We start from the raw sequence: 12416 nt of genomic DNA, 5'->3' as shown, positions 1-12416 counted from the left end.
GGAAATAACGTCCTCTGCATCTCACCTGGCTTTCCAGCCTGGAAGAGGCTCACCAGGACGTCCGGGAAAAAAAGGCCGATTGAGTCAAGGGCTGGAAGGGCCAACACACTTGACCCATACCCTGCTGACTGGCCTGGGCACAGAGTGCCGCCCTAGGGCAAGGCGGCGCCCTCCGGGAGACCCCCGAACTCTTGACGCTGTCACTGGGGGGCGGCAGGCGCTGTGCTGGAGCGTTCTGCGGTTCTCAGGGCGAACCCCGCCTGGGAAAAACCCAACGTGGGCGCCAGCGGCAACGCCCGTTCGCCTTCGCACAGTTTGCTCGGTGGCCAGGGAAAGGTCGGTTCTTGACCTCATTTTGTGGATTAAAAGTGTCCGCGACGGAGGTTCAAAGCAAGACGCCGCGCGGGGTCCCCTGGGGCCATCGGCGTCGCGCCCCCCTCCCTTGGGGGACCTCGCGGGGGAGTCTCAGACCGGGGAGGTTGGGGACCCCATTGACTGCGCGCTTTCCGCGTCCGGCATCCCGGCTCCGGGCCCGCCCCAGGTGGAGGCGGAGTCTGGGCCGGGGGCGGGCCGGGGGCGGGCCGGGGGCGGGCGCACAGCTGGAACCCGCGGCGGAGGCTCGGGCGAGCTCAGGCCCGGATCCAGGCGGCCCGGGCGGCCGTACCATGGACTCGGGGACCGACGAGTACGAGCTCAACGGCGTCCTGCCCCCGGGCACGCCCGGCTCCCCGGACGCCTCGGTAAGACCTTCCCCCCGCCGCTGCGTGACCTTGCTCCGCCCGGTCCTCTCGGGGCCCCGCGGCTCCCCGGGCACCTGTGGGCGCCGGGCCGAGTGCGCGCCGTGTCCGCACTGCAGAGTGGCGGGGGACGCCCTGTCCAGGCCAAGTCCCTCCCGCCCCGTCGGGGTCAGAACGATGCCCCCAGGAGCTCCAGCCACCCTGGCAAGTGGGTGGGACGTGGGGGCGCGGGGGCGCAGGGCGGGCTGGCGTCCCCAGCCCCACTAAGCAGCGCCCGCGCTTGGCTGCGCGGTGGGGGTCTGGGCGCCGCTCCTCCGGCTAAGGACTTCTGACGCCCCACTTTCCTGGCCTCCCCCGACTCCCGCGCCCCTCTCTCTAACTTCAGCCTCGCCATGCCGGCTCCTCCGCGCACTTTGCCCGGGGACGGGCAGGGAGGAGTCACAGCCTCCGGGCTCCAGGCCAGCAGCATGCAGACAGTTACGTCACCACGAGGTGACCACACAATCTGATGCGTGCCTTGATGGGAGCACTTGGGCCCCTCTGTGGTTCCTACTCCACTTACTCATCTTGAGAAAAGAAACGTTACACAGCCTTTAGGGTATCCCCCTACAGGCCCTCCAGAGCTTGCCCCGCCGGGCCTGGGAAGGCTGTGGGCAGCGGGCGGGCTGGCGGTGGTCCACGCTTCAGAATTCTTCATCCCAGGACTCTGCACTTACTGAGCACCTTGTGTTTGCTGCAAGGTCCTGGCACTGCCCTCTGGTGACTTGTTTACTTTGGACATTCTTTCCTTTTCGACACCGCCCCCCCATACCCGCCCCCCCAGGGATCCGGGCAGGAAACAGCAGTCTGTTGGGTTTTTCCAGCCCTCTCTATGGCAGGGACCAGACTGGGGCAAAGATACCCTGCTCAGGTGCTGGTGAACAGTCCTAGGACGGTGCTGTGGGGACAGGCCGTGTTCAGGGAGGAGGGGCCCCACGAGCCACAGGATAGGGTGGCCCTGGGGCTGCATGGACACTTGTTCCTAGGATAGAGATGAGGAAACAGGGCTGAGAGGAGCTGTCGCACTGCAGGACTTGACTGGTGTTCGGGACCCCAGGGACCTGGCCCTGCCCCAGCTTGTGAGCACTTTGGAGCAATAGGCAGGGGGGCCTTCCGACTGTGTGTCCTTGTGAAGATGTCGCAGCTCGTGGGGCCTTTTAGACATGGTCTTAAAAAGAGAGAACAGGCTCCCTCCTGCCTTCAGGGAAGTGGGGGAAGCAAGTCAGGTAATAAACGGGGTGGTTTGGGAACACCCTGGAAAGGGAAGGATACCGCTCCTCCCCCACTGTTGACGTTGCCCGGGCAATGCCCTCCACTCAGAGGAGTCTCTGTTCACCTCTGCAGGTGGCAGGATGGCCTGTGCCTCCTGGAGCCTCTGGGTGCATCTCAGCCCCAGAGGAGATTGGGTTGGGTTTGTTCCCGGATCACTGTTTTGCTCTGGGCACCAGAGGAAGGGAGACACCAGAGGGAGGGAGACACCAGAGGGTGGGAGACACCAGAGGGAGGGTGCTCCGGGCACCTCCGTGTGGAGGCTGGAGAGCAGCCCAGCCCCGACAGTGCAGGGGAAGCCAAGGCAAAACGTGGAGTTCCCTAGGGGCTGGCAGCCCACTGTGGGGTGGGCACCGAGGTCAGGGAAGGCTTTCCGTGGAGGTGGGGACATTAGCACTGAGCCCTGGAGGGCGGGAAAGGCAGGTGGGCAGATCTGGCTCTGAGATGTGTGGAAGGGCATCTAGGCAGAAGGAGCAGCAGGAGCAAAGGCTCAGAGGCTGGACCATGGAGCATGGGAGGGCCAGGTAGGAGGTGCGGGAATGGGAAGCCAGGCTGCAGGGAGGGGACTTGCAGGCCTGATCGTGGTCTGGCATCCAGGGAGCTATGGAAAGGCTATGAGCCAGTGTGAGGATGAGCTCATTTCTCCTTGAGGGGTAGAAAACCTGCAGGGCCACTGTACTCACCCAGCCTGGGGGTCCAGGCACACCCAACACCCGTTCCTCCTCCCACCCTCAAGATCCTGCCTCTCCATTTCTTGGGTACATCATGTCAGTACTCTGTGTCTCAGTGTCTCATCTGTGAAATGGGCGTGAAGCGGTACCTGCTGCAGTGTCATGGTGAAGACTCAGTGGCTGATGTGCATGAAGTGCTTGGAGACAGGCCAGCACTCAGTGCCCCCATCCTCACTCCTGCCTGCCGTGGAGACCCTCTCCCAGTGGTGACCCCTGGCTGTGGTTTGGAGAGGGCAGCACTTTGCCCAGTATGGGGCCCAAGGAGACCCTCAGTTTCCTTTTCTGTTGGATGGGGTACAACTGCTCACCTCCCAGGGTGGCCAAGGCTTAGGGAGGAGCTGCATGTGGAACTCCGGCCTGGGTGGGCTCTGTTGGGCAGGGCCGTGGGAAGCTCTCATGTCTCCCCCGCCCCGTGTGCCCTGTGCCCCGTGTCCCTTCATTTCAGGGCCCCCATCATTGTCCAGGGGTTGAGTCAGCTCACTTGTGGCTGTCAGCGCAAGGAACAGTAAACAATTTTAATGTGAAAATGGCCTGAATCTGTCATCCCCAGGGCGTCTCAAGGCAGGGAAGTGGTAGGGATGAGATTGGGACACGGTCCTCTGGTGCCAGCCACATCTTCCCGCCTCTCACAGCCCGCAGGTTGAAGGTTCCTGGGGTCACATTTGGGCCAAGAGGCCTGGTCCTCGGGGACACGCAGTTGTGTCCTGTATACCAGCTGTCTGGGCTGCGCATGGCCTCGGCTGCCCGGGGGAAGTTTGCTCCCTCATTTCTGCTTTCCCGGCAGGTCCCGAGGCCAGCAGGGCCTGGGCCAAGTTCTAAAAGGCAACCCCAACATGGTCTCAGGGCCACTCCTGGCCAGTGCTGAGTCGGAGGGAAGTGGATCTGTCTGGCCCAGCTGTAGTGGGGACCCCGCCTGGCAGGACTTCCTGTTATCTTGGGGTTCACTGCCGGGAACACACACGTAGAGCTGGGAGACCCTCTCGGGAGCTGCATCCTGGGCTGGCTGGTAGGAGATGGGGAGGGCTCCAGTGCCAGCCCCCACCTGTCTGTGTGGCATCTGGGGAATGGATGGACACAGCAGCTCGTGCCCCCACTGGTGGGTCAGACAAGGGATGCCGGAGGCCCCAGGTAGGTCCTAGCATATGGTAGGTGGAAGGAGGGGTGCTTGATTCTCAGGTCCTCCCACCATCTGCTCATGCCTGCTGAGTCCAAGGGTTACGGCCGGGGAGCAGGACAGGCTGCAGTCAGCCAAGGTCTAGACTGGGACCACCAGCAACTCATCCTCATTGCCCACCTGGGTCCTGGTTAGCACAGGAGAACCTGTGCCCCGGGCTGTCCTTTCTTTGCCATGCCACTATTTTGCAAGCCTGTTCAGCTGCTTTTGAGTGGGTGGAGTTGGCTGGGGAGGTAGTCTTTCAAAACAGTGAGAGCTAGGCATCAAGGAAGAACACCCCGACCCTGCCACCTACTGCCATGTGCTCCACCTGCCACCGGGCCTCTGAGACCACCCCATTCAGTCCACTCCACATCCTTGTCTGCCCATTTTACAGATGAGGAAACTGAGGCATAGAGTGGTCAGTCACTCTACTGGTCAGTGTTGTGGCAGCTTCCAGCCCTGCTCCTCGCAGGTCCTTGGAAGGGGGCAGCTGATCGGCATCACCACATTTGTGGGGCCACAGCCCCCCACCCTGTCTCCTCCCAGCCAAGCCCTGGGTGGGCCGGAGCACCCATTACGCTATGGCCACAGCCAGGCCTGTGGATGCAGCAAGCCTGGTTTATATCCCACATTTGTGCCAGCCCCTCCTGCCTGAGCTGAGGATGCTCACTGAAGTGGCCCTAGGACCCACCGTGTGTCCCAGCCCCAACACGTGCAGCCCGCAGTGGCGAGGCTGACCGTCCACAGAAGGTAGCCAGAGGAGCTGGCCACACCCCTGCACAGAGCCTACCTCCTCACCCAGCCTCCTTCCTAGCTTTCAAAGGAAAAATACCTGGCCTGACCCCAGGCCCTGGGTGCTGCTGAGGTTCAGGGAAGTCCCATTGGCCCTGGGAATATGTTAACCACGGTGTTTATTCTCTGCACTGCCCAAGCGATGGGCTCGGGTTTCGGCAGGGCTCGGCTCCTGGCAACCTCTGCTGGCTGGTGAGGATCACAGGGCTCCCTCCCCTGTGGTGGCTGGGTCCCCTGGCCATCCTAAAGCCCATCCCAAGACAGGGGCAAGTGCCCAGGAGTGGGGGAGAGTAGGATCATCCTCCCTGGGGCCCTTCTATGTGGTGATCAGCTCCAGAGCGTTGAGGTTAGGGACAGGGAAGCAGACCAGCCCTGCTGCCTTCCCTTCCACGTGACGCTCCCAAGGTGGCCTGCTGCCCGGGGTGGTTGCCAGCTACTCTGTATCCTAGGGCAGCCCTGCGCTTTGGGACACGCAGTCCTGGGAGGCGGCTCTGGGCAAACCACCTCCGAGCTGCAATCTGCTGGTCTGTAGAATGGGAGAGGAACATGGCCTCTCACTCGGTGAGTGGGAGTTTCTCAGGTGCAGCCCCAGACGTATGGAGCGGGAGACTGAGGCCCACGGAGGGGGAGCTTGTGCCAGGGCCACGGGCTGGGCTGTGGTGAGCCAGGGCTTGACCCTTGTGCAGAAGCTTCCCTAACTGCAGGTTGGATAGGAAGCAGATGGCCGGATGGGCTGTAAGTGCCCTTCCCTATCAGGGATGTGTGCTCAGGGCATTTGCTGGCCACTGAGGGCTTGGAGGCCATCCCGGGGCATCTGCTCCACAGCCTCGTGATACACATGGGAGACGGAGGCACAAAGTGGGGCCAGTTGTCCTGAAGTTACATAGCTGGAGCCTGAAGCAGGGAGCCCCTGAGAGCTCAGCCCCTAAAGGGAGGGACGGTGGTGTCAGCCACCAGGGTTTCTAAGCCCTCAGGCCTGGGTTCAAATCCTAGCCCAGCACTCACTTGCTATGTGGCTTTGCGTAAGGAACCGTCTTGCCGTGCCTCAGTTTACCCACCTTAAGTGGGCATGAGGACAGCAGGGGCACAAGCCCCCTGTGCCCGGGGGTGCTGAGAGCTGAAGCCTGGGGCCCTGGAGGCTCTGTGCAGATGATGCTTTTTACTGGATCTCAGTGTTCCCTGTGACTGCATGGCTATGAAATATTTAAATATGAAATATTTAAATGGTTCTGCAGAGCTCAGAAAAAACCCTTTTGACTTCTGGCTGGGTGTGGTGGCTCACGCCTGTAATCCCAGCACTTTAGGAGGCTTAGGCACGTGGATCACGAGGTCAGGAGTTTGAGACCAGCCTGGCTAACATGGCAAACCCCCGTCTCTACTAAAAATACAAAAATTAGCCGGGCATGGTGGCAGGTACCTGTAATCCCAGCTACTTGGGAGGTTGAGGCAGGAGAATCACTTGAACCCAAGAGGCAGAGGTTGCAGTTTGCTGAGATTGAGCCACTGCACTCCAGCCTGGGAAACAAGAGCAAGACTCTTGTCTCAAAAAAAAAAAAAGAAAAAAGGGACTTCTTCCTCCTGTCCAGAGGCCAACACGGTTAGCCTGGGTATGTGTGTCTGTTTATGTGCGTGTAGTTTGTGTATGTATGTGCATGTGCTATATTGTGTGTAATGTGTCTTTTTGTGAGGGGCTGTGTGTTTCTGTATCTGTGACTAGGAACATGCATATACATGTGTAGATGCCCCCGGAAGGTGGAAATCCTCACAGGGTCTGCACCTGGCCTTTTTCTCCTAGTACCAAGTCCTGGGATGGGGACCCAAATGAGTATTAGGGTGGCCTTGATGGGAGGCACTTTGGCACTTGACGTTTGTGAAACTTAGGAGCACATGCCCACCGTGGCCAGCAGCCCCCAGGACACTGCACCCCGTGGAACACATGTGTGATGGGGTGTGGCCCACTGGGTGGTTTCGCAAGAGCAGAGCTGGAGACGACCTCAGTGCTGGGCATAGGCCCTCAGTCCGGGCCGTCCTTGCCCAGACCCTGGGTGGCCTGGGAGGAAGTAGCCATGTCCTCGTGTGCTGGGGCCTGAGGGAATCCCCGGGAGTGCAGTCAGGCCCAGTGTGGGAGAGGCAAAGTAGAGACCCCAAAGTGGCTTTGGGGTATATGTGGAGCGACCCGAGAACCCACCAGGGCCCCAGGGACAGGGCTGCTGGCTGGCCCAGGTGAAGGCGGCTGGTCCTGTGCACACTCTTGGCCACGTGAACTTGCTACTTAGAGAGCAGCTGATGCCGAAGGCAGGTTGTAGGCAGCAGAGCCTCCTGCTGTCCCCCGACGCCCACTCTCTCTTCCTCCTGGGCACATAATTTTAGATGAAACTAAAACACATGCAGCATGAAAGCAAGGCCTTTGCCCTCTGCTAGTTCTGTATTGGCTGTCTCATGTATTTTTCATTGTGCGTGTTTCCAGCCTGCAGAAGGTCGAGGCATGGATGGATGCCCGTGCCCGCCCCTCCCTGCAGCCCTATGGCACCCCGGCCTCCCGGCCTGCATCTTTCATGAGTCTGGAAACAGGATCTCCCAGAGCGGGCCCCAGGAGGTCGGCTGCCAGTAGTGGGTTCTTACAGCTGCCTCCAAGCAGGTGACCAGTCCTGAGAGGCTGTGGTCCAGGGCCTGGCGGCTGAGGGGCACCTACAGACAAAGGGCCAGGCCAGGGGGCTGGCAGGTTTGTCCTGAGTGACTGAAGAGGGGCTCCACCAGGGCAGCTTGAAAAGGACGGACTCTTGCTTCCCGAGAAAGAGGAAGTTGGGTACTTAGGGCTGCCCTGGAATGAAAGGCCAGCCCTAGAGAGGACTTTCTTGTGGCAGGAGAGTGGGTCGTGTCCTGCCAGGGGAAGTCCTGGGAGGCTTCCTGGAAGCAGTGGGCTCTGTGTGGGGCCTTGGAGCATGATAGTATCTGGCAACAGGGAAAGGCACTGGGGCCTTCAAGAGAACTGCAGGGGGCCCCTCCCAGATGGGCCTCGTAACCTAAGGCAGAGAGGATTCCATCAGAGCTCACATCCTCATGTCATTACTCTGAGAATTAATGTGGAAGCTGAGATCCACTGGATGTCATATACTGAGGCATCGATTGAGCGCCTGCTGTGTGGGGGCCAGGCTCTGGGTGCCCCACCTCAGTCAGGGCTTACCGCTAATGGTCAGATAGTTTTGCAAGCCCCGAGCTGAGGCCTGAAGGCTGAGTGGCCTGTTGGGCCCCAAGGCTGGGAGGTTGGGAGGTGGCAGGAGCCATCTCAGCCCTTAGGTGCAGCCCAGGAAGGCTGCTTTCTTGCCTGGGCCAGTGTGCACAGATCCGTCCGCCCACACGTCACTTCCCTTGCTGGCACCAGCAGCCCAGACTTTGAGGGAAGGGGGAGAGGAGGCCGGGGGCACAGGCAGGTAGGGGCAGGCAGGGAGGAGCAGCCCCGCCTATAGCAGGAGGAGGATCGGGCAGCGCTTTCCAGTGGAAAACCAGAGTGCGTGTACTGAGGCTGCTGTCATTTCCTTTCCAGAATTGTATTCCTAGGGGAGGTTTCGTAAAGGCCAAGCACATTCTCGCTGCCTCTCCTTAGAGTAATAAGCACTTCTGTCTGAATACTTACCAGGGGTGGGGACAAGCGAAGCCCTCACCTGCAGGGCGCTGCCCACCCCCATAGCCAGACCCAGACACAGCCCTTGCCGCCTCCCCCACCCGTGCGCTGACCGCCCCCTCCCTGCAGCCGCCCCGCTGGGGCTGGAGGCACAGGCCCATCAACGTGAACCATTACGCCAACAAGAAGAGCGCGGCGGAGAGCATGCTGGATATCGCGCTGCTGATGGCCAATGCGTCCCAGCTGAAGGCTGTTGTGGAACAGGGCCCCAGCTTCGCCTTCTACGTGCCCCTGGTGGTCCTCATCTCCATCTCCTTGGCACTGCAGATTGGCGTAGGGGTGCTGCTCATCTTCCTCGGTAGGTCCCTGGGTCGGGGTGGCCGGGCTGCCTGCTCACCTTGCTGGCATCTGCTCGCACCGCCTGGAATGGGTGCCCACCACCTTGCATACTTGGCTCTCAAGGAGCTGCCGGGTCCCTGGCCCTCGCCACCCAGACATGCAGTCCAGGAAGTGGCACCTCCCCCACCCTGTACTTTGGTTTTTGTTTTGTTTTGTTTGAAACAGGGTCCCCCCTGTCACCCAGGCTGGAATGCAGTGGCGCAGTCTCATCTCACGGCAAACTCCATTTCCTGGGCTCAAACGATCCTTCCACCTGAGCCCCCAAAGTAACTGGGATTACAGGCGCTCACCACCACACCCGGCTAATTTTTGTGTCTTTCGCAGAGGTGAGGTTACGACTTGTTGCCCAGGCGAACTCCTGAGCTCAGGCGATCCCACAGCCTTGGTCTCCCAAGATACCGGGATTACGGGCGTGAGTCAGCACACTCGGCCTTGTTTTGTTCTGTTTGAGACAGGGTCTTGCTCTGTCCTTTTGCGGCTCACTACAGCCTCAACCTCCTAGACTCAAGCGAGCCTTCTGCCTCAGCCTCCCAGGCAGCCTGCACCACAGCTGTGTGCCCCCATGCCAGCTAATTTTTTCACTTTTGGTAGAGACGGGGTCTTGCTATGCTGCCCAGGCTAGTCTCAAACTCCTGGGCTCACGTGATCTGTCTCAGCCTCCCAAAGTGCTGGAAGGACAGGTATGAACCACACAGAGGAGAATCAGGGCCTGGCCTGTGGGCATTAGGGCAAGTGCTTCACTAGGCTCTTGTGGACCCATGCCGTGAGATGGCCTCTGCCATGCCAGCCCTCACCTGGGACCAGGGTCCTCCTCCTGGCTGCGTGACCTTGGGCAAGTGGCTGAACCTATTAAACAGGCACCCTAACAGAACTGCAGTTTGTGGCAGGAATCGCTAGATTAAGGCACACAAAGAACACAGTGCATTTGCCCAAGCCTGGCCTTGGGTTGACATCCATAGCTTCAATTCCTAAAAAGTGCAGGGGCTACAGAAGGTGGGGTCACAGACAGTGGGGCTGCCCAACCAGGGGCGCTATGGTCAGTGTTTAAGCAAAACAGATGTATTTTTCTCTGGGGGACAAAACTCATCCTAAATGCCACTGAGGGCACTGTAGTGTTCCGGGACAGTCTGACCACCGGGGTGGGTCCCCTCCCACTGTCCCGGGCTGGACACTCCATCTGGGCTGCCCTTGGCACTGTCCACTCTTCTCGCCCACAGTCAAGTATGACCTTAACAACCCGGCCAAGCATGCCAAGCTGGACTTCCTCAACAACCTGGCCACGGGCCTGGTGTTCATCATCGTGGTGGTCAACATCTTCATCACAGCCTTCGGGGTCCAGAAGCCCTTGATGGACATGGCGCCCCAGCAGTAGGGCACCCAGGTGAGCTGGGAGATGGGGCGTGAAACCTACAGTCCTGGGGTTGCTCGCTGTCAGAGGCTCTTGCAGTGTGGCAAATCCCTGGCCAGCCAGTCTGGGACACCTTCTTAGGCCACGGGCACCCTGGTCCATACCTGCAAGGCCAATGCCTGGCCGCTGCCTTGAGGCCAGCCCTGCTCCTGGCGCTGGCCACCTGTTTTAGACACAGGGTTGAAATGGAATGTGTTTAGGAGCCACCATTTAAACATCTGGAGAACTCACTTAAACATAAGATTTCTATGCATTCAGAATGTCTGTCAGAGAAAAAAGAAACTAAAAAAAAAAAAAAAAAAGAAATGAGATATCTGGGTCAGGCATGGTGGCTCACACCTGTAATCCCAACACTTTGGGAGGCTGAAGCGGGCAGATTAGTTGAGGTCAGGAGTTCGAGACCAGCCTGGCCAACAGGGTGAAACCCTATCTCTACTAAAAATACAAAAAGTGGCTGGGCATGGTGGTGCATCTCTGTAATCCCAGCTGCTCAGGAGGCTGAGGCAGGAGAATCGCTTGAACCCAGGAGGCAGAGGTTGCAATGAGCCAAGATTGCACCACAGCACTCCAGCCTGGGTGACAGAATGAGACTCTGTCTCAAAAATACACCAAAAACCTGAAGATTTCCAGCTTCTTTGATAAATCAGGGGTTCTGGAACTCATCACCTCCACTTAGCAAGTGAAGCTTCCTCCTTACCCTCATCTGAGAAAAAGGGGCCCTGGTATGACTGCCTGCCTGACATGCCCACCCCACTGTGCCACTCTGACCAGGACCGTGGGATTGGGGATCTCGTCATGGAGCCCCTGTGACTCCAAGTCTGCCCTTCTCCGGGCCCCACAGAGTCTGTGAGCTGCCTGCCCTGGGCCGGACTCTGGCTGTTTGCATGCTGCAGATTGAGGCTGTCCCCACAGGACAAGGCTCCCATGTAGGAAGACTTCCCACACCACACAGCCTTTCCCTGTGTCCTTGCTCAGAGAGGGTGAGCGTCTGCCCAGTGACACACAGCCTGGAAGCAGGAAGGCCTGGAATGCAGCCGTGGCCAGGGCCACATGGTGCACACACGACAGTCCACGCAGCCAGGCCAGGCTCACACACCACTATCCCCACGACCTCGGGCCTAGGGGTCATCCTCGGGTTTGTAGCAGAGGTGGAAGTGAGTTGCCAAGGGAGGGGTGGGCACTCCTGGCAGATGGCCATCTCTCCACGAGGGTGGCCCACGGCAGAGTAGACAGGAGCAGTGTGCTTGGGGCAGAGCGCCTGTGTGTCAAAGATGTATAAAAATTTCCCAAAGATGGCATAGTGGAGGTTGAGGTGGGGCTCTGGGACCCGAGGGTGGGTTGGAGCGCCCTGCAGCCACTTGGCCTCACCCTCCCCACACAGAACCAGCTAGGAGTGGCCGCTGCTCGTGATGGCCCGTGGCCTCTTCAAGTTCCCTACCCTCACCCATGACCACTCCCCCAGTGGGGTCACGCCGACTGCCAGTGTCCTGGCCGTGGAGCCTGAAGTCGCCCTGTGGCAGTGCCCGGTTCTGCGCGGTGCCACGTGGGCTCCGGGTCACTGTCCGGTGGCTGCCTCCAGTTTGTCGTTAAGTTGCCTCCTTCCAGAACACCTAGATGCCAGCTGCTCCCTGGCTTGGGGCATGTGGCCAGGTCATTTATCAATCACCTGCTGTGTGTGCTGATGCAGTCTCTAACTCTACCAAGCATCAGTTTTCTGCCTGCCAGGAAGAGGGTGCTGGGCCTGAGAGCCACATGGGGACCCAGCGGTGCCCTCAAGGCTGTCCTCAGAGGCTCCGAGGCCAGGTCTGCTGTGTGTCCTGACTGGAGCAGCCAGAGAGGTCTTAGGCTGCATAGGTGTCCGTGGTCACAGCTGCCAGCCCCAGCCCCCTGTGCTGGACCAGGCCTTTAAGTCCTGGCAGTAACCCAGCCATGCTATATTCATTCCCTTTTCAGAGGGGAAACTGAGGCATGGAGTGCTTTGACACCTCTCATGTCAGAATCAGCCCCTTCTCCTTCCTAAGTCAGGTGTCCAAATAGCCCTGACACTTGGGGCTGATCACAGCCTGGCTCAGAGCCTTGCTTCTCCTCCTTTCAGGCCCAGAGCCTCTCCTCTCCTCTCCCTCCTTCCCATGCCTGGAGCCCCCCTCTCCTTCCTTCCCAGGCCCGGAGCCCCGCCCCCCACTCCTTCCCAGGCCTGGAGCCTTCCTCTCCTTCCATCCCAGGCCCGGAGCCCCCCCTCCCTCCTTCCCAGGCCCCGAGCCTC

General features: G+C 59.8%; 1 protein-coding gene across 3 annotated transcripts in view; it reads left to right on the top strand.

The window, feature by feature from the left end:
- Positions 1–305: 305 nt before the first annotated feature.
- NINJ1 (ninjurin 1) overlaps positions 306–12416 on the top strand; it is a 12929-nt gene continuing 818 nt past the window's right edge. The window contains exons 1-3 of one of the 3 annotated variants that reach the window (XM_032268518.1): positions 306–740; positions 8476–8704; positions 9963–10126. In XM_032268518.1, the coding sequence (XP_032124409.1) occupies positions 666–740; positions 8476–8704; positions 9963–10117 (459 nt within the window). In that variant the 5' untranslated portion in view covers positions 306–665 and the 3' untranslated portion in view covers positions 10118–10126. Of the gene's footprint in view, positions 741–7203; positions 7363–8475; positions 8705–9962; positions 10127–12416 lie in introns of those variants that run through there. The other 2 variants (XM_032268517.1, XM_032268519.1) reach the window with 2 other exon arrangements.

The sequence above is a fragment of the Sapajus apella genome, unplaced genomic scaffold (genome assembly GCF_009761245.1).
Source record: "Sapajus apella isolate SASKATOON/1434 unplaced genomic scaffold, GSC_monkey_1.0 scaffold182, whole genome shotgun sequence".
NCBI classification, from domain to species: domain Eukaryota; kingdom Metazoa; phylum Chordata; class Mammalia; order Primates; family Cebidae; genus Sapajus; species Sapajus apella.
The sequence above is the reverse complement of the archived record's forward strand: the minus strand, read 5'-3'. Positions and strand labels throughout refer to the sequence as shown.